Source organism: Gymnoscopelus microlampas, assembly GCF_963454915.1.
Source record: "Gymnoscopelus microlampas genome assembly, chromosome: 22".
NCBI classification, from domain to species: Eukaryota; Metazoa; Chordata; class Actinopteri; order Myctophiformes; family Myctophidae; genus Gymnoscopelus; species Gymnoscopelus microlampas.
Genome location: NC_139959.1, coordinates 4,248,853 through 4,268,839, shown reverse-complemented (window position 1 = coordinate 4,268,839; position 19,987 = coordinate 4,248,853). Strand labels below are relative to the sequence as shown.

At 40.2% G+C, this 19,987-nt stretch overlaps 1 protein-coding gene across 1 annotated transcript; it reads left to right on the top strand.

The window, feature by feature from the left end:
• The first annotated feature begins 7,165 nt into the window (after positions 1–7,165).
• On the top strand, positions 7,166–19,129 carry apoob (apolipoprotein O, b). The gene is made up of 9 exons (XM_084048536.1): positions 7,166–7,216; positions 7,610–7,723; positions 9,241–9,366; positions 10,168–10,200; positions 10,875–10,929; positions 12,411–12,506; positions 13,259–13,350; positions 17,492–17,581; positions 18,527–19,129. Exons 1-9 carry the CDS (start codon positions 7,196–7,198, stop codon positions 18,569–18,571), a joined length of 672 nt encoding a protein of 223 aa, XP_083904662.1. The 5' UTR covers positions 7,166–7,195; the 3' UTR covers positions 18,572–19,129.
• Positions 19,130–19,987: the final 858 nt, after the last annotated feature.

Sequence of the window (19,987 nt, the reverse complement as noted above, 5' to 3'; positions counted from 1 at the left end):
TTGAGTTAAAATTGTTCGCTTTACATATATATATTGAAAGATTTGCACACATTTTAATGATTTGAAGGAAAAAAAATGCAGATCTACAAGCTCATAGCGCGGCATTCGGTGCCGCACTATGAGCTTGTAGATCTGCTATTTTTGAATAGCCAAAGTGTAAAATAATGCTTTTTTTTTTTTTAGCTCAAATCAAAAAATTACACAGATACGTTCCAGGTCTTAATGGGTTAAGAGGGTAATGCCCCCTCCCCCCACCCCCGCCCCCTCGTCCCCAGTGGTGGACAAAGTACTCAACCTCAGTACTTGACTAAAAGTATACAGTACAGTATAACAGTATACAAATATTACTCCACTACTAAGTGAAAGTTGCTCTGTTAAATTTGTACTCGAGTACTGGAGTACTTTCTTTAAAAATACGTAAAGGAATAGTTCACCCAAGAAATGACTTTATTTCTGTCGCTTACCTACCCGGGTGTTGTCCTTGACTTTGCGCAGAGTTTTAGTTTGTAAAAAATTCCTTGACGGTGAATCCAGAATCCAACAATGAAGTCAAAACTTGGAATTAATCTGAGACTCAGATGTGGGGCGCACACGACAAAGCCGGTGTCAAAACTTCTAGGATTGGCTGGGTTCTTCCCTCTGCATCCTATGACTGTGACAGGCGCAGAGCGTCAGCGTGAAGCACAGCAAGCAGCAATAGTGACAGAAACGGAGGATGGAGAAAAGCAATAGCAAAACGATATCAAAACTCTGTCCATAAAGTCCAAAACACAGCTCATAATGCAGCCCGGTGTCTCTTCATGTTCTATATTTTCTTCTTCTATGGTTTATAGAACAAGAAAATAAACGTTTAAAACAATTCTGGGCTAAACCGGCTCATACGCGGAAAAACGCACGCGTCTGGGTGCTTGCGTGCATGTGAATAAGCTCCGGTTGAACCCTACAGGCACGCCCATGTGCATTCTTCGCTCGTGCATGAGCCGGTTTAGCTTCCGGGTGTTTTAAAGTAAATTTTCTTCTTTGATGATATTTCTGGAACATTTCTTAGCGGACTTCGGTAGAACAGAACCTAAATGATAATATGAGCAGTGTTTTGGACTTCATGGATTTTATATTGTTTTGCTGTTACGTTGAGTCTCAAGTTTTTTCTTCATTTTTGGATTCTGGATTCACCGTTAAGGAATGTTTTACAAACTAAAATCTCTGTGAGTCAAAGACAACACCAGGTAGATAAATTAAGTAATTTCTTGGGTGAACTATTCCTTTTAAGTATTTTTTAAAAGCATGCACTTTTGGATTGTATGAAAGTATTCAAAAGTACAAATTACAAAGTACATTTTCCTTTCTAATATCAATGCATTGCTTAGACGTTTTCCCCAAAAAATCTAATATTTTCCAGAAAGTTTCCAAAAATATAGAAAATAGCAGACTACCTGCTCACAACTTGTACCGATGTGACGTGGTGTGAGCTTGTTGATCTGCTATTTTCACTATATTTAGAAATGTAGTGGAGTCAAATGTACCATATTTGTCTTTCAAATGTTAATGTAGTGGAGTGAAAGTCAAAAATACAAATACAGCACAGGAGGCAAAAGTAGTAGATCTACAAGCGACGTGTTTTGAGCTTGTCGATCTGTTACTTTTGCCATTTTTTAATTGAATCCTGAAAAGTACCAGTTTTGGACATGAGCTTTCCACCCGACAGAGACGATACGTACTTTGGTTACTGTCCACCACTGGTCTCCCCATCACCCTGCCCTCCTTTCAGCGAGGACTGACTCCTCCCAGTGGGAGGAGCCGAGGTTGTTTACAGGTGTGAGACTATTAATGAGCTAATGTCGTGCAAAGCTTTTAAAACTAGAGACCCTTGTGTGCTTATTTTAGGGCGAGGAGGAGGACATTGGTCCTGGCCCGTCGCAGCAGTGAAACGTGGGGTGTGTGTGCGTGGCTTGAGGTCACGCCAAAAACGGGCCCGGGAAACATTTTCGCATTTACGCTTTCTCAAGAAAAATAAGGGAAAAGAAAAAATGTTTTGAGGGGTAAAAAAAAAAAAAGAAGTCAATTCTGCTGGTATAATTCTTGGACTTACAGTCAAGTTTCCTGTTCTTCATACTCATCTACTATATTTAAGGCTATCAGACAGTCTTTAAGTCCTCACTTTTCCTGTTAACTTCCCTTATATTCACCATACTGTGCTCAGTCATGTTCTCGTAAAAGAAACGCCATGGCGTCTTGTCTGTCCCGCCCCACCTTCCTTTTTCTGTCTCGGTTCGAGAGCGCGTTTGTGGGTGTGTGGGTGTGCGTGCGTGTGTGTTTCGTGTGCGAGTCTGCATACTGTTTGTGAATGTGTGTATGCACACACCTAGGCAGCTGGATGAACGTTTGACAAAAGCAACACTACTGTTTCCGTGAAGGCTTTTATTTTTTTAATTTTTGTTCAAGGGGTGAAGAAGATGATGTTTGTGACGACGATGTCCTGCACTGCAGTTACACTGGTCTGCCTCCTGTGCTGCTGGCAAGGGACACAACCTTGCAGTATGGCCACAGAGGTCAAAGAATAAGATATCATTAATTGAGCATATCGTCGTTGTTGTCCGGCAGAAACCTCTTATCTCCATATTCTAACTTTGAGTTCTTTCGTCAAATTAACGCCCTACTTGATCATACTACAGTGTCACGCAAACGCATCAAAAATAGCAGATCCACACAAGCTTGTAGATCTGCTATTTTGCAATTTTTTAAATCGAATCCTGAGAAGTAACAGTTTTGGACATATTAGGTTTCCACCCGACAGAGACGATAGTTCAGGGAGTTTGTTTTGGGGGGAACTGCACGTATGCAATAGAACGTAACCCCTTAGCAAACCAGTGTTGCTCTATTGCTATGGCTTTGTACTGCTATATTTATTTGTTATGTCTACACAGCTAAATCCTCAGCGTGAGTAAAACTCTGAGATTTTTAAACTGACGCTGAGGATTTTGTGTGCATTCTTTGTACTAGTACTCACTTCTTATGGTGGCTCTTGGGGTTGTGCTCGTTCATGAGCACCGTTTTTTCGCGCCATAGACTCATCCAGGAATTGTGGCATTATTACAAGACGCGGTAACATAGCAGACCTTTTGAAGTGCTCTTGTACAAACTACTACTATGTAAGAAGAGTGCTTCATAGCAAACAACTTGGCGATGGTGATACATAGGCAATTTAGAGCCCACATGTCCCAAGCAATCGAGTTCTTTGCCGGGTGCCTTGATCCAGCAAAACCCTGTTTTGATAGCCAGCTATGTGTTTAGGACCTAATCATCATCATCTCTGCCTGTCTTTTTTTCCACTATTTATTTATTTATTTTACTTTTCATGAGCCAACTGTGAAAAAGGGCTAAAGCATAAACTCATGCAGTTCAGTCTTTCAGCCATGCTTTTTTATTTTTTATTTATGCATCTCTTTCACCAAGCTATGCAGCAAGTACAGCAAGTGGTGATGTTATTTAATTTGATATGATTTGCTATGTAAATCACTTTTCTTAGAGGGAGACTGCGACTGTTATTTTGTGCTTAATAATGTCTGCTGTTGCCTGGTTCCCTTTTGTTATCTACTCCTGTCCTCTCTGTCTCAACAGTGCTGCACATGGCTAGTAGAATCTAGTCCCTGTCCTCTCCAACTCAACAATTCAACACATAGCTGGTAGAAAGAGGCTTGTGTCTTTATCTCTACTCCTCTCCTCCGTCTCAACACTACTGCACATGGCTAGTAATAGGAGGCTTGTGTCTAGGGATGGGATGATAATCTTTATTATCGTTTAACGTGATACAAAAAAAAGAAACACTCACAATAATCGTATCCGTCACTATAATAGGATGAATTGGCTTTTGTTGAGCTGCAAATTCAGTACCACTTAAACCCTCTATACTTGATAAAACGGAGCTGTAAAGAGCACATTTGTTACGCTCTTATTTCACTCTACACAAATCGATTCGCCAAAAATAGCTGATCCACGTTGTATATCGGCTATTTTTGGCGAACGTTCCCCCCCAGAACAGGGATGCTGGGGGTTCAGTGGTTAAGTGGCTAACAAAAGTGGCATTTTAAGTTTTAAGCATATTTTGATCATCGCAATATCGTTGATCGCAATAATCGTTGGCCACATTAATCGTGACATGGAATTTTCAAATCGTCCCATGCCAAGTCCCTGTCCTCTCCAAATCTACGATACAACACATAGCTGGTAGAAGGAGGCTTGTGTTGTAGTTCCCTGACAATTAATTAAGGGGATACTACATATTACAAAGCCAGATTTTTGCTTTCAGTTGAAAATGCTACTGTTGTCGAGTGGCACTTGGTCGCTGAGGCATAAATCGGGCTTAAGAAGCTGGCCGTGCAAACCTAGCTAACCTACACGTTGGAAATAGTTTAGGGCAGTGGTTCTTAACTCTAGTCCCGAGAGCACACACTACTGCTAGGTTTTCACTTTTACCGTTTATTTAATTGATCATTTAAGGCTTCGTGTTCCCGATTGAAATTACCGCCTGTGCCTGATGAGGCAGACGGCTACGAGGAAAACCATGGCTCACTGGTTTCCCGTGATCAGAGTTGAGAACCACTGATCTAGACTAGAACTCTTATATTCTCTGACTATTATCAGTAAAACAAAACGCTTATGTACTTGTGTCTCCTGGCTAACTATACCAATGATATGTCCCTTTATGAACAAGTTCTGCTTTCTGGAACTCCTCGTCATGAGTCCTGCAGCAAAAGCAGTGCCGTGTTTATGCAGTAGTAGATAGAGTTATGGCTGGACTGGTCATTCCAATCATGTTGCTACATATCATGACCGCGATTATCGCTGAGGACTAACTGGTCTCTGTGAATTTGGATAGAGAAAAAAATTGAATGTGTCTATATGGCCAAACTCTAGGGTTATTGAATCCATTTTGTGACATACACAGGATTAATTGTGCAGCCCCGGTAGTAGCACGTTAACATGCCTATCTGTGTGTGGATGTTCTAGGTAAGGTGGGTCGTCGCAGGCTCTCAGCACTGTCATAACTGTTAGATACAGTTTGTATAATGTTTGCACTTTGCAGGTAAATGCCCTCAGTACGAAGAAGGCCTGTGGTGATGATGCTGTCAGATCACGTAGTAGGGCTGTCATGGTTATGACGATTGATTGTCACACAAATAATGGCAATTTAATAGTGTTTTTTGTCGTTGAACACTGGAGCATATATTGATAAGAATTACATTTCCGTTCTGCCTTTTGGGCTTTGAAGTTGCACAGGGCAGATATGACAAATAACCCAAATGTACAAAGAAATGAGTGACATGTAATCATTTTATACTTTCAAAAATGTTTAAAAATAGTAGAAATAACCGATCTACAAGCTCACGACGTGGAGGTGCTGTGAGCTTGTAGATCGACTATTTCCACAATATCTTGAAAATGTTTCAAAATGTATGAAAATGTTTCATATGGGAGCAATTACGACAATTATTACGATTATCTCAAATAATTGCGATTAGACGATTATGTAACAATTGTGACGGCCCTAATCATGTGCCACGGAGGACATGAGGTGTGCATGATGTTTTCACTTCCCTTTGTTACACCATCAACAAAAAAAGTGAGTTGACAAATCAGGAATGAAAACATGCATGAATCTTGTTCCTTCCACACCATGTATGTGATCTGGCACCAAATATTGTCAAAGGCACGTAAGGGTTGAAGAAAAGTGGTCTCCTCTCCATGTCTCTGTCTGGAACGTGTCATAGTATGTTTATGTCTGATCTCTACTACAGTCAATATCTCATGAACATTTTAATATGCCAAAATGTTGGGAAAAACGTGTAACTGATGCTGCTGTCTTCAGTCTCTAGGCCCATTCTGGCATAGTGCAGCATTATTCTTTTTTTGAATCTTTTATTTTTTATTTTGTTGTCACCCGTCTACAATCTTGCAGTAGGATAAAAAAATAATATAATATTGAGGTTAAAAACAATACTGTTACAACGCCTGTATCTGGAAAAAAAGGAAATAAGAACTCAGATTAGCATAACCACGTATCTGAGTCGTGACTATTTGGAACAATTTGTAATTTCTTTTAAAAGAAATAAATGTTCATATTGTTAAACTTTGAATACACGTGTGTGTCAGTGTGTCAGTGGTGGAAAAGGTACTACCTTTTTTTTTTACTTTGTAAAAGTATCAATACTGCAATGTAGAAACACTCTGTTACAAGTCCGGTAATGAAAATGTACTTGAGTAAAACATAATGGCATGAATATATATACTATATATAAGTACCCAAAGAAAAAGTAGTCATTATGCAGAATCTCCCATTTCACAAGGTATCATATGTATAAAATGTATTAAAATAGCAGATCTACATGCACACAACGCATCTCATCGCAACACGTTGTGAGCTTGTAGATCGGCTATTTTCAAATGGCCAAAGTTGAAATAGGGCTGAAGTGGGTAATGTATGTTTTGTAAATTCAAATCTAAAGTAACTTATATGTAAAGTTGTCAAACAATTGTAGTGGAGTAAAAGCACAATATTTTCCTCTGAGATGTAGTGGGTTAGAAGTAAAAGTATTGAAAATTGGAAATAGTCCAGTAAAGTAAAAATATTTCAAAGTTGTACTGAAGTACAGTACTTGAGTAATGTACTTAGTTACTTTACACCAGTGGTTCTCAAACTTTCATGTCAAGGACCCCCAAATTGACACTTATTAGCCCACGGACCCCCATTTCAAAAGATATGCCAGGGACCCTCATAAGATTAGATTTTTTTTACAGCTCTAGCAGTGATTCTCAACCATTTTAATTTCAAGGACCCCCAGTTTGACATGCCTTATGGCTACAGACCCCCATTTAATGGCATTTCTATCACTTGGACCGCAATTTATATTGTAAAATCTATGTCAATTTAACTATGAGAGTGTACAAATGGAACCAAATGGACCCGTTAGGGTCCATTTGGTTCCATTTGTACACTCTCAGAGTTACAGACCCATAAGGGTCCATTTGGTGCCTAATCGATCATTTAGCTGGGGACCCCCTGGAACTCCCTCAAGGACCCCTGGGGGTCCCCGGACCCCACTTTGAGAACCAATGCTTTACACCACCACTCACTGTGCGTGTGTGTGACTTGTTGTGATCCTCGTGACTTGCCGTAGATAAACGCCAGTTGTGCAAGATGATGTCAAATGTGAAAGTGGTAAGTTTAAGGTGATTCATTCAACTTCTCTGTTTGTCAACACATTATTCTCATAGTGAGACAGGTGAGTGTGGACAACGTCATCCAATAGCAATTATAACAAGCAGGGATGTGATGGAAATGTTGAAATTGGTAGATTCAACCTTTGGCAAATGGTAGCTACACCATTCCAGCTAACAGCAGCTAGCAATGTGCTAACTTAACATGTGAGAAGGCTCTGGTGCTCGTGAACACCAAGGGACCTCGATAAGTTGACTTTTTAGACCGTTTTACTGATTATCTTGTTAACATTTATCTTCAGTAAATTCACAACAGTGTAGTGGCATCATTTCAGTGCGAAGCATCAACATCATCATCAGTATAGGACCTGTGTTTCTATCTACTTGCCACTAGGTGTCGCTGCCTGTCGTGGTGCTGCCTGGCCTGATGGGTGTGTTGAGTGGATCAGTGCTGGCTGCCAGTGAGAAGAAGAACAACAGCACAGTGCAAGCTGTCAGCATCCACGAGGTGGGTTTGCCTGTCAGGCTGAGAAGAAGCCAGGCTGACTAATAGACTAGAGTTCAGTGTTGAGAGAAACAAGTCTTAAAGAAGTATCCAGTTTTACACCTTCGCCTCACTTGAACCCTATATTCATGCTGATAGACTATTTGAAAATAGCCGATCCGTTGTGAGTTTGTAGATCTGCTCTGTAGTTATGTTTATAAAAAAATATAAATAGGTCACTATCGGAACATCGCAACACTGGTTTACTTACACTTTTACCCACACTGATCTACAACAAAATGAACTGCAGAACAAGCATAGACAGATCGATCGATCGGGGAAGTTCATAGGTCGTACAGGCCAGGGAATGAAAACACAACACAAGAGGCCAACAGTATATGCCTGAGGTTAAAAGACGGATACTTTAAAATGTTAAAAGTTACTACTTAAACGAGTAGTCCTATAAATAAAAATGAAAGTTGATAAATTGCATAAAAAGGCGCCACTTGGAATAATCCTTCTGTTATTGCACATTTCATTTTCATTCATTTCGATTGTTTTATTATAAACACATAGTCCAGTGTCTGTATTCTGTAACTAAACTAACAGTCAGTTTGTGAGCCTTGCGTCTGGCTGAGGTATTAAAAAGCCTAATGGCTATGGGGACAAACTAAGGTTCTCTGAACTGTTCATCGTTACAATGCAGAGAGATAAACGGTTATGTTTGCTACGGCTGCTTCTCCTGCCAAGATGTTGTGAAGAGGATGACAAACATTGTACATTACAGCCTGCATCTTATCCCGTGTGCATCTCTCCACAACCACCAACAGTCCCCAGAGTGAGACCGGAATCCCGCCAAGTGCGGAGCAGCCAGCCTTCTTCAACAGCTTTAGCCAGCCACTTATAGCATCTTCCTTGTCCTTCACGCTACCTCCTCACTCAGGAAACCTCATATGTCCAAAACTGTTACTTTTGAGGATCCAAATAGAAAAAAAACAAAAGCAGCAGATCCACAAGCTCGAAACGCGTCGCTTGTGGATCTGCTACTTTTGATGCTTTTGTGTGACGCTGTAGTACGATCAAGTAAGGTTTTAATTTGGGGTGCTGATGGCCTAGTGGTTAAGGCGCGTATCATATAAATGCTCTGTTGCAGCATGACAGCGAGTCCTAGGTTCGATTCCCGAGCAGACCTTTGCTGTGTGTCTCTCTCCCCAATTCCGGTCAACCTTCACTGCACTATCAAATAAAGGCAGAAAAGACCAAAAAATAATAACGAGAAAGAAAAAAAAACGAGGACGTTAATTTAGATAAAACCCCAAAAGTAAAAATGTGGAGATAAGAGATTTCTGCCCGACAGAGACGATATAATATTCACAGTAATGGCCTGTTTACTCACTGATCTAACCGGTGCTCTGTATTTGCTCTGTATTTGGTCTGGTGAATGTTTCAACCATATCAGCAAGTCAGTGTTGTGTGTGTGACCATTCAAATTTGTGTAAACGCACAATCAAGATCACTGTTTGTTTGTGTGTGTGTTTCAGCTCCCATCACTGTACAATGCTCCAGAAGAAGCGCATTCCAGCTACCTGGAGCCCAAGGTGGGACCGGTAGAAGAGAGCATGTCATCACTGAGGAAATGTGCTGAGCCGTACACAACCCAGGGTCTGGTATGTTTCCATCTGGAAAAACCCAAGTGAACATCAGCAACACAGCCCTGATGGCGAAATATAACCATCTAGGGATGGGTGTTGCAAATTAGCATCCTCTATAAATACTATGATACTATCAGAGTGTACTCAGTTTGTCTAGACTCTAGGTGTGCTATCTGTCCCTAAATCAGGGTTTCTCAAACTTTTTCATGTCAAGGACATGAACATTGATATGTATTTGGCCACGGACCCCCATATGTAAAGATTTTGTGCCAGGCACCCTCAGAAGAGAAGATTTATGTTCAAAGTTTTCCAAACATTCTCGATATGTTTTGGGTCACTTGGACTAATTGGCTGGTAATATAGAATAAGAGCTATTAAACATGTTACTTCTTGACTGTTTTGGATTGTAACATTAATAGACTGTTAAACAAGACTCCACACAGATGTTTGTCTGCCACCAGCCTCACTTATATGGAAAGGACTGTTTTTTAAATTATCATAAAAACATATGATTAGGCAATAATATTTTACCCCCTTTTTCTCCCCATTTTAGTCATTATGCCAATTCATTTCTCCCCAAACACATTGCTGTGTGTTGTCACTGCTGTTGTATCCTACTGACCAGTGAGGAGCCCCCACCGGGAGGACGTAGGGCCTTCGCCCTAATCCTCCTGCCCAACACTCCCTGCTGACACCCTCCCATCCCCGCCCGGCTTCCCTCCCCAGAACACGGGCCAACGACAAAGACCAGGTTAAATTACAAAATGATGAAGTTAAAAAATAACCAGTAAAATCTTGTTTTTGTTTTTCTTACAGGAAACATGTGAAGGTGCCATAAGGAAAGCACAGGTAATGGTCTTTTTGGTGCATTATAGGAAAAACATCTCAAACAAAACATTAAACATTTTCAAAAACTATCAAATAGCACATCTACAGGTTTAGTTGTGACGCATTTAGGGGCTTTGGCTATTAGTCCCACAATGAACTTACTGTAAGTGATTAAGCCTCATTTAATTTATACTACCGTGTCGTTTACCAAAGAATAAATAAGGCTGTAGCCTCTTTGTGTCAGTTGAGCCCCTCTTACAAACTTAAGTGGTGTTTTTGTGGAGATGTATTATATCCCCCTTTTCCATCCTTCAGTCTGAAGAAATATGATTTCATGAAATCTTATAGTACCCACGACAGTGTTATGAAATGTTAAACATCACCTTTTCAAAGGTTGCAAACCTTTGCAACCCATTTTGCACGGCCCAAATCTCAGTTCTATTTAAGATCTTTTAATATTGTTTTATATGTTTCCTCCTGCACGCTATATCAGTATTGTCTCTTGACTGAAGGTGATTTTAATGATGTTAAATCAAAATGACGTTATTACATTTCACCGGGTCATGCAGCTGTCAGGATTATGAAACTTTACTTGGCAATAAAGACAGGAGGAGTATTTTTAGAACAAGTCAAAGAACTGAGGGCCAGTGGAACTGACTCACTGTCTCTGTCTCTGTCTTGACCTTCCACCCCAGGAATTATACACAACGGTCGAGCCTACTGTGAACACCTCCATTAGAACAGTCAGAGGTGAGGACACACACACACACACACACACACACACACACACACACACACACACACACACACACACACACACACACACACACACACACACACACACACACACACACACACACACACACACACACACACACACACACACACACACACAGCTGAGCTGTGAAAGTGCTTTTGTGGTGTGTGGGGCGTAGTACACCTTAGCTCTGCAGTAGGCTAGCGTCTATGTCCAATATTAGGGGTATTGGAAAAAAATCAATTCATGTAAAAATCGCGATTTCACAATTATTATTATGATTATATATATATTTTTCCCCTGGTGAAAGGTACAGGAGTTCTTAATGTGTGATATGAAATGTAAGCCTACCATAATCACAGTAAAATTGTGTCTTCAATCATATTCAAAGGCTTTAGGGGGAAAACAAAACTAACTCCAGTCACTTCAGTTCAGCACAGCAGAGGGGAGGTGTGTGTCACTGTCCAGTTGGCGCTCGTTAATGTTACTTGCATCAATGCAATTATGTTGTGTTTCTGCATCAAATAGAACTACACTTAATCTTAGATAGCATCAAAGCCAAGAGTTTTTACAAGCGACCCTCTTTGGTATTATATATATATTTTTTTTTGGAGATGTTGGAAATAACTAGGCTACACTTGGTTGTTAAAGTTCTTATGACAACAATATCAGTGTTGTGAATTAAAGCAGATAAAACAGATTTCGAATCGTGACCCCAAGAATCGGAACTCGAAACGTGAGCTAGCTTGTGTGTGTGTGTGTGTGTGTGTGTGTGTGTGTGTGTGTGTGTGTGTGTGTGTGTGTGTGTGTGTGTGTGTGTGTGTGTGTGTGTGTGTGTGTGTGTTAGGGCATTAACAGAATAATCGAATATTCGAATATTCGACTATCAAACCGACTATTCGACTATCAAACCACTATTCGATTATTCGATAAAAAAAAAAAAATTAAAAAAAAAGTTTTTTTTTTTTTTTTTTTTTAGATTTTTTTTTTTTTAGTTGCTTTTCTGCAGCAGACACGCAGCTGTGAGCTCTGGTGTGACGTCAACTCGCATTCCTTGAGTCCAGTCATCAATGTCATTGAAAAAAAAAAAAAAAAAAAAACTTTTTTTATTTTTATTTTTTATTTTTTTTATTATTTTATTTTTTATAATCAAATCGATTAATCGAATATTCGAATACTTATAGGTCGAATAATTCGAATACTAAAAATCACTATTCGTGAATGCCCTAGTGTGTGTGTGTGTGTGTGTGTGTGTGTGTGTGTGTGTGTGTCCGGAGCTAATCTTGCAAAACACTTGACCAATCAGTGCCACATTTCTTTTGCACAGTTCCAGTAGGCCAAAGAAGTACTCCTGCAAAAAAGAATTTTGCGTATGTTTATTCTATTTCTAATATTTAACTGGGACTGTGTGCTGTGTGACATTTCACAGTGGTATGACAAGCAGGCTCACATGCACTTCCTCTTTTCTTGTCAGACACGTATGACTTCCTCAGTGACCCTCCACCTGACCTCTACGCCCCTGTTGGGGTAGTCGGCTTCTCAGGATTCCTAGGGCTCTATCTGGCCAAAGGTAACGCAGCATTGTGAACGCTAATTATAATTGCGATTTGTGAGAATTCTATGTATATGCTATCTGTATCCTTTCTTCACCTTTCACCAATTTACCTACCTACACCCAACCCGTCAAAAAACAAATCCGATTGTCCTGAATAAAACATAATACAAAATGGAGAATGGAAGTGTGTTCAGCTATCATTGCCTGCATGCACTATTGTTCTTGCACTCAATAATTCTGTTGCTAGGTTGCATGGTATGTTTTCTTGCTTGTATTTTCTGTGTTATATTGTTTTATGCAAAATACCAGTAATTTTGACTGGTTATTGAAATCTGACAATTTATTATAAATAAGTCAGTACATTGAATTAGCATTTTACTGTACATGGTGTTGGCTACGTACATTTTGGGGATTTGACTTACTCTTATAGTAATCAGAAAATGTTCCTCATATGGCACTTTATTATTGAGAATATATTATATTAAAATATGTTTGACCATGCCCAAAGTCCGGCCAATCGTCGCATGAGGACAGATTTTTAGTAGCCTTCCTTCCTGCAGTTTATTGTTTATGGTCCTCCAGTATAGCCATGTGAAATTCATAGACTGAAGTTTGTTAACCTGGAGAATTTGTTTCTCAATGGAAATTGCCATTTTATTCAAAAGACTATGAGATGAAAAAAAAATGAAAAAAAAACGGACTAAAACTACATCTGAATTTGCTGTCAAAATGAACTCTGGTTCCTTGTGGTCTCATTGTGTTCACAGGCTCCAGGGTGAAGAGGCTGCTGTTTCCCGTTGGTCTCATGGCTCTGAGTGCCTCCATGTTTTACCCTCAGCAGGCTGCCTCCTTATTCAAGGTGAACATCAACACAGCAGGGGTCATCACCATGCCAGCTTGTGATGGACATTTCATCAATATTTTATTTGCCACAGACATAATAAGTGATCAATAATATTACCAGAAACACAAAGGCCTAGCCCTAAATGTATACAGTACTAATGGACTCTTGATGTGCCATAGTGTCTACTCTATTCCACTGCACTACACATTTTAAAACAAGCCAATTTTGGGAGAAAAGCCGATCTACAAACTCACAACACATCACAGCATGTTGTGAGCTTGTAAATCAGCAATTCTCTTTTCTTTTTAGCCTATAATGGCTTGCCCAAAAATTGGGATGTCAGGGTTAAAGTGGTTAGCTAGCCTTTACTTTAGAGAAACTGGGAAGTTACATTGCAGAAGCAAAAGGGCCACTTAGCTGCGAAGGTGAGTGGACAGCTGGCTTTTCAGAGGACAGTGTTACTTGAGGACAGGAGGAGACATGGACGTTCCAGCTGAACTCGTTTTTTGTTTAACTGTAGCTTCAATAGTTGTGGTTTCCATTAAGGTCAACAGCTACAGGCCTAATCCATGTTGATGAGAAAGCATGCCGATGGAACAAAGGAAAAAGACCAGTACATGATGAGTGATTAATGAAGGGCATGGCAGGATTTAACCTTTAAAGGAATGATCACAATAGTTTGATGCAAAGGTGCCTAAGCTTGATCAGAGATGAGGAGGAGGTTTGAGGGTGAGGCTGTGGATGAAGGGTTTCGATGGATTATGTTTGTTGAGTGTTCTTATAATTTAGTTGTTATTATTGGACACTTTGAAACTCGCATACCGTACGTGGTAAGTACAGGTGTCACGTACAATACCACAAATCTCCTGCAACGTATTAATGAGCATGCCATCCCGACACTTTATTCGGTCACCAAAATTAGTCACACACATTTTTTAAGATTAGATTGTGAATATTCAACAAAAAAAAGAAATTATAGAGGAAAAAAAGTGCCACGGACATAGACAAGTCTTGCCACGGGTGGATTGAAAGAAAGTGGAAAGGAATGCAGAATGTATGAATGAGAGTATACAAATGGACCTGTCCATTTTTACACCGGTTAACTTTCGGTTTTGCCATGCTGTTTGCTGTTTAGACCGAAACTATACTAGTCAAGCATTGGCCAAATCGTCAAGAACAAGGCAAACGTTTTGAAAATAGCTGATCTACAAGCTCCCAACGCCATGCAATTGGCGTTATTTTTGGCGTTATTTATCTGTGAAAACGAGTCAAACTAAATGTAATGCCTTAACTCCGACAATTCCAAGTGCCGGGCGGTGGTCCCCAGTTCTAATATGATTATTTTGGGGGGTCGCAACCTGAAAAGTTTGAGAATCACTGACCTCGATAACCTACTGCTCCATATTGAATGCGTGTCCACTGCACACAGCATGTGCGTCATATGACTGTCATAGGTGGAAAGCCTCAGAACGGCAGCATGTAAACAATGTTGACCTTTATGTTTAAACAAAGTACTAATCACATCATACAAGGCCAGGGTACAGCAACACGCAGGTAGAGAAAACACAGTTTTAACATATCTGCACCTGCAGGCGTGTGTATGCGGTTTGTGTGTTGTCTTAACATGCTGTGTTAGACATACTAACTACAGTAGGTTAGCAGGGCAAATGGCATGCTGGGACAGGTGTGTGTGTGTTTGTGTGTTTGTATTACTATACTTGTGAGAGCCAAATGCCCCAACAAGTATAGTAGAATATGAGAAATGGATGTTTTGAGGACCGTTCTCCTGACCTGGTCCTAACAAGAAGAAATATTGTTCTACGATTTTAAATGTTTTTTCGAGTTAAAGTGAGGATTGGGATTAGGCATTTAGAGGTTAGGTTTAGGAGTTAGGGTTGGAGTTATCCCTGATGTTATGCTAGTTGCGTGCTGGTATCGTGCACCGGATCTACAAGCCCACAACACGTCACAGTGGGCTTATAGATCTGCTATTTTTCGGCTTAAGGTTTACGGTTAAAAATGGCAACAAAAAAAATGGTGATCATAAAATCAATGTCTTAAAATGTTGATGTCCTCACAAATGTAGTAATACATTACAAACGTGTGTGTGTGTGTGTGTGTGTGTGTGTGTGTGGCATTGACCTCTCTTCCCTCCCATAGGAAAGGGCTGTGGTTTCCGTTAGGAAGCGCTGGCTGTGAAACACATTTCTGGGGGGGTGTCTGCTGTACTTTTCCCCCCAGAGGCTGTTTGGTATTTCACTGGGATGGGAGGAGTGTTTGGGTGGAAATGGAAAAAGGTTTATAATTTTAGCTCCAACATTTCCACCGGCCATCTGTGCTGTTTTCGTTTATGCGCACGGCACTCAGACACCGGAAAAACAGAGCGCGCACACACACACACACACACACACACACACACACACACACACACACACACACACACACACACACACACACACAAATACTCACCTCCACACCTGCAGAGATCAAACGGATGGGAGGATGAATTGTAAAAACACAGGAGCTGAAGATAGACTGAGAACAGAAGGTTCAAAGTGATGAGTGTGCAGGATACCACGGAGAGCGTTGAAATGTTTCATCATCTCATCAAACACAGGAGGATTGTTCTTTTTTTATTTGATGCTGCTGTGCCATTTAATGATAATAATTTGGGGATTTACTGGTGTGAAATCATTCACCTGCCAGTAAATCTGTCAAGACAGCATTGTGTGTTTAATTATGAAGTTAGATTCAGGGCCAGGATGATCATGTTTTCTTTTCCACAAGCCACAGCAGGTGCTCAATGTAATGTTAACCACTGACGTGCCTATTTTAGGCTCGTCATTATAGGCGAAATAGAAACTCAGGAGATAATGAGTCATAGAAAAGAACAACAGATGTATCCTGATAGTGTCCTGATAAAGCAGCGACCATGGCCATGGCGTCACAATGCTTACTGAGATGAGAGTAAATCGGTACGTTAACTGGTTCTAAGATATAGCAGTCACATTGATAATAATAAACTTTATTTGTATAGCACCTTTCATGATATGAAATGCAGCTCAAAGTGCTTTACAGAGCAAGAATACAATTACAGAAAAAGTACAACTACTTAACAAAGAAAAAAAGAAAAGCAAAAGCATAAAACAACATTAGAATAATAGCAAAAGGCAGTGAATCAGGCAAAACGGTGTCATTAGACACCATTCACAACAGCGGACCGAATGTAAGCACTGTACGTGTTAAACTTCTTGAAATGAATGCCCTACTTGATCATCCTACAGCGTCGCACAAAAGCATCAAAAGAAGCAGATCTGCAAGCTCGAAACACGGCACGAAGCGACGTGTTTTGAGCTTGTAGATCTGCTACTTTTGCTATTTATGAATTTGAATCCTGAAAAGTAACAGTTTTGGACATATGAGGTTTCCACCCGACAGAGACGATATGAAAGTTGTTAACCTGACTCGAGTGACTGGCGGAGTAGATCAGTCAGGCCATTTAGTTTTCTTATTCCCGGTGGCAATATTCTACCCTGGGAGAAATCTTCCGCCAAAGGCAACTGCATGAGTGATTAAAGTCTCAAGCCTTTGACTTGAAGGAAGGGACGTTGGTTAAAAAAGACAACTGTTGATACAGATACACTCAATGCCCTCATGGATCCATTCTCTACACATTCTTCCCTGTATATGTTGTTCATTTAGAGGTGCAGTTGTGATATTGTTTTGTTAAAGTAAGTGTTAATTAGCCCTATATTGTTATAGTCATCATTGCAATATAGAGTATTTGTTTTGTAACAGGAGTCTCCCTGTCTCAAGCACTTTAGTAGACAAAATGCATTTTCAGGTTGGAATACCAATCTTATCCAATCAGGAGAGAACTCATACAGGTTTACAGGATAAACAAGTGAAATTGGTGATGACACAAAGAAACGAGCTGACAACATTGGAACTGGAACACTGAAATTGAAGCTGATGAACGGGTACTCTGTGCTATTTGGCTGAAATTGGCAACCCACCTGAAAATGTATTTTCTGTTTATTAAAGAGCTGGAGAGAGGGGGAGACCAGCCGTAACAACGATATGGTGTTGAAAGGGAAACTGGGGGATTTGTTATGTTGTCAGCCGCTGATGTTCTCCTCTTTGTTCTTCTGTCAAGGTGAGCAAGGACTCTGTGAACTCCTGGGCTCAACAGGGTCGCGTTGCTGTGGACACCCTGTGGAACGAGCAGTTGTTTGGTAAACAGAAGGTCAGTCATTTGAGTCATCATATGAACTCTCTGTTGTGTGTTTGACCGGATCAGTCAGTTCCTCGAGTTCAGCAGAGTTCCTCGCGGTTGGCCCTCGGCATATAAACAGTAAAAACAGACCGGTAATAATGGCGTCTCTGATTTGGTTAGATAATTGGTTGAAATGCTTTGTTATGCTGCTTCAAATTCCCCCAAAAGGCAGTGGTCAGCATTCAGCCATTAAACACCATTGTTGGTAGAGGAAATGCTATTAAGCCGTCAGGCTTAATGGCATTGATTGTAGAATGTTTAATGCCCTCCCAGATCCTTATCCTAACCTTCGCCACACCAAACTCATGTCTAAACTTAACCATAGAAACAGTGCCTTACCTTAACTAAAAGTATGTAACCCATTTAGACCTGGAACACCCATACATTGTTATACCTTTCAAGCTGGGAACCCCTCTGTGTGTTGTAGTTGCTATATACAGTATAACTTAACTTTTTTTTTAAGTTAAGTTTTTCAAAAAACGTAGGTCATGATTTAGAAGCTGTTTTTTACAATTGGCCTCAGGTCTAAACCACACCCAAGACCCAACCCATGCCTAAACTAGCTTCAAGCTATAATAACTGTCTGATGGCTGAACTGAATCCAATGCGTTACATACATACTTAAAGTAAGTTACGGATATAAATATTCATATAAAACATTATGGCTGTGCTTATGAGGAAACGATGTATCACTCTATTTGTCTCTTTAGTTTCTGAAACTTAGTAGAATGTGCCAGCTCTTGTTTACTCTTTACGTGTTGTCACTTAGTTGTTTGTGTTAGAAAATTGCAGACCTTTGTTATACTGACTACCTGCTGTCTTTGATGTCTGCTTAAAAATGTAATCCAGAGATTTGTAAAAGAAAGAAAAAAAGATTCCAGCTCACTCAGTCTGCTCTGTCTTGTCTTTTTTTAGTCTGAGAAGAAGGAGAAGACGGAGAGCAGCAGCAGCACCAGCTGAGACACCAGAGAGCATCTCTATCAGATATAACGTCCTACCACCCTGACCTGTAGTTAACGTACAGTACACCCACACGCCACACTATTTCTAACCCATAGAATAATGACCTGCCACCTTCCACAGTCATACGTAGAGAAATTATTTGAAATATTAGATTAAATTGCCGTGTATCCGATGGTGCCAAAGAGTTGGACAGTTTGCACCTCTCCATGTATCAGTATGTGAACTTGTGATCAGCAGTGTGTCGAATGCACACATTGTTCAGAAATCTGTAGCTTGCGGTACTCAAGCTTGCGGTACTCAATTTAACACCCTACATCTGTTAATGAAAGACATATTTTACTTGTTTTGACCATGTTAAAAAGAAAACGTATTTATTTATTTATTCCGTGATGTTTCTGCCCGTTTGAATTCGGGGCATAATACACTGAATTATGTTATTTAATGTCTTAATGTGCTGCTTAACCTTGAATGACTGAAGTAACAATGTATTGAATGACAATGTTTAACCATCCTGTGTATAATAAAGAGTTGAGTTTTTGGTCCCAGTACCATGGAAACAAAGATTATGTGTGTCGGTGTTAGTGTCGGTGTTAGTGTCCTTAGTGTTTAGCAGCCTGATCAAACACGATGCATTTTAGCAGCTTTTGTAATCGTTCTCAATGTGAGTGAAGCATTTTGCTCGCTGCTTTTGTGCTGCATGATGCCCCGGGAGTACATGAGACAAGCGGTATTGTTGTGTTACACGCCTTTGGTTAAATTGAATATCACTCCACCCAAAACCCCACGACCCTGTGACACCGAAACCACAGTCTCAGTGGTGCGTAGTGTGAATTTGTTTCGTCAGACGCATGCAAGAAAAAAAGCAAAAACAATGCAGCATGACAGGAGAAAAAAGTACATTGTCGCTGTCGGGCGAAACCATCATATTTCACCATATTTATTTTTCGTACCCTATGCCCTATTTTATTATTGAACCTATGACAGTGTCGGGCAAAACTGGATGATCTGCAGGCTCACCGCACGATGCAATGAGATTGCTATTTCACTTTTTCACTTCTTGTTTTTCCATAACAGCATAACTGGGCTGATCTGTACAGTAATTGTTGCCTTTCCAAAAGTAGTAGAGTACAATACTAAAACATCTACTCAAGAGAGTAGAAATACTATTTATTTTTAGAATATACTCAAGAAGATAATACATGGAAAAGCTACTATATTTTAGTAATGAATGTCAATGTACTTGTAATTAGTTAACCCCCCCCCCCCCCCTGCACACGCGCACACACACACAGTACCACAAGTGCTTATATCATGAGCCTTGCAGTACCGTGAGAGGATGCATGTTGCAGAAGTCTGTTGTGGGAACCGAAACTAAGTGGTCAAATTTCATGCTCTGCAAGGCAGCGCTGCAAC

Excerpts from the sequence above, each read along its gene's own strand:
- apoob (XM_084048536.1), top strand. The coding sequence starts at position 7,196 with ATGATGTCAAATGTGAAAGTG. Across the intron at positions 7,217-7,609 it reads TGATGTCAAATGTGAAAGTG|GTGTCGCTGCCTGTCGTGGT; the intron begins GTAAGTTTAAGG and ends ACTTGCCACTAG. Across the intron at positions 12,507-13,258 it reads AGGGCTCTATCTGGCCAAAG|GCTCCAGGGTGAAGAGGCTG; the intron begins GTAACGCAGCAT and ends TTGTGTTCACAG.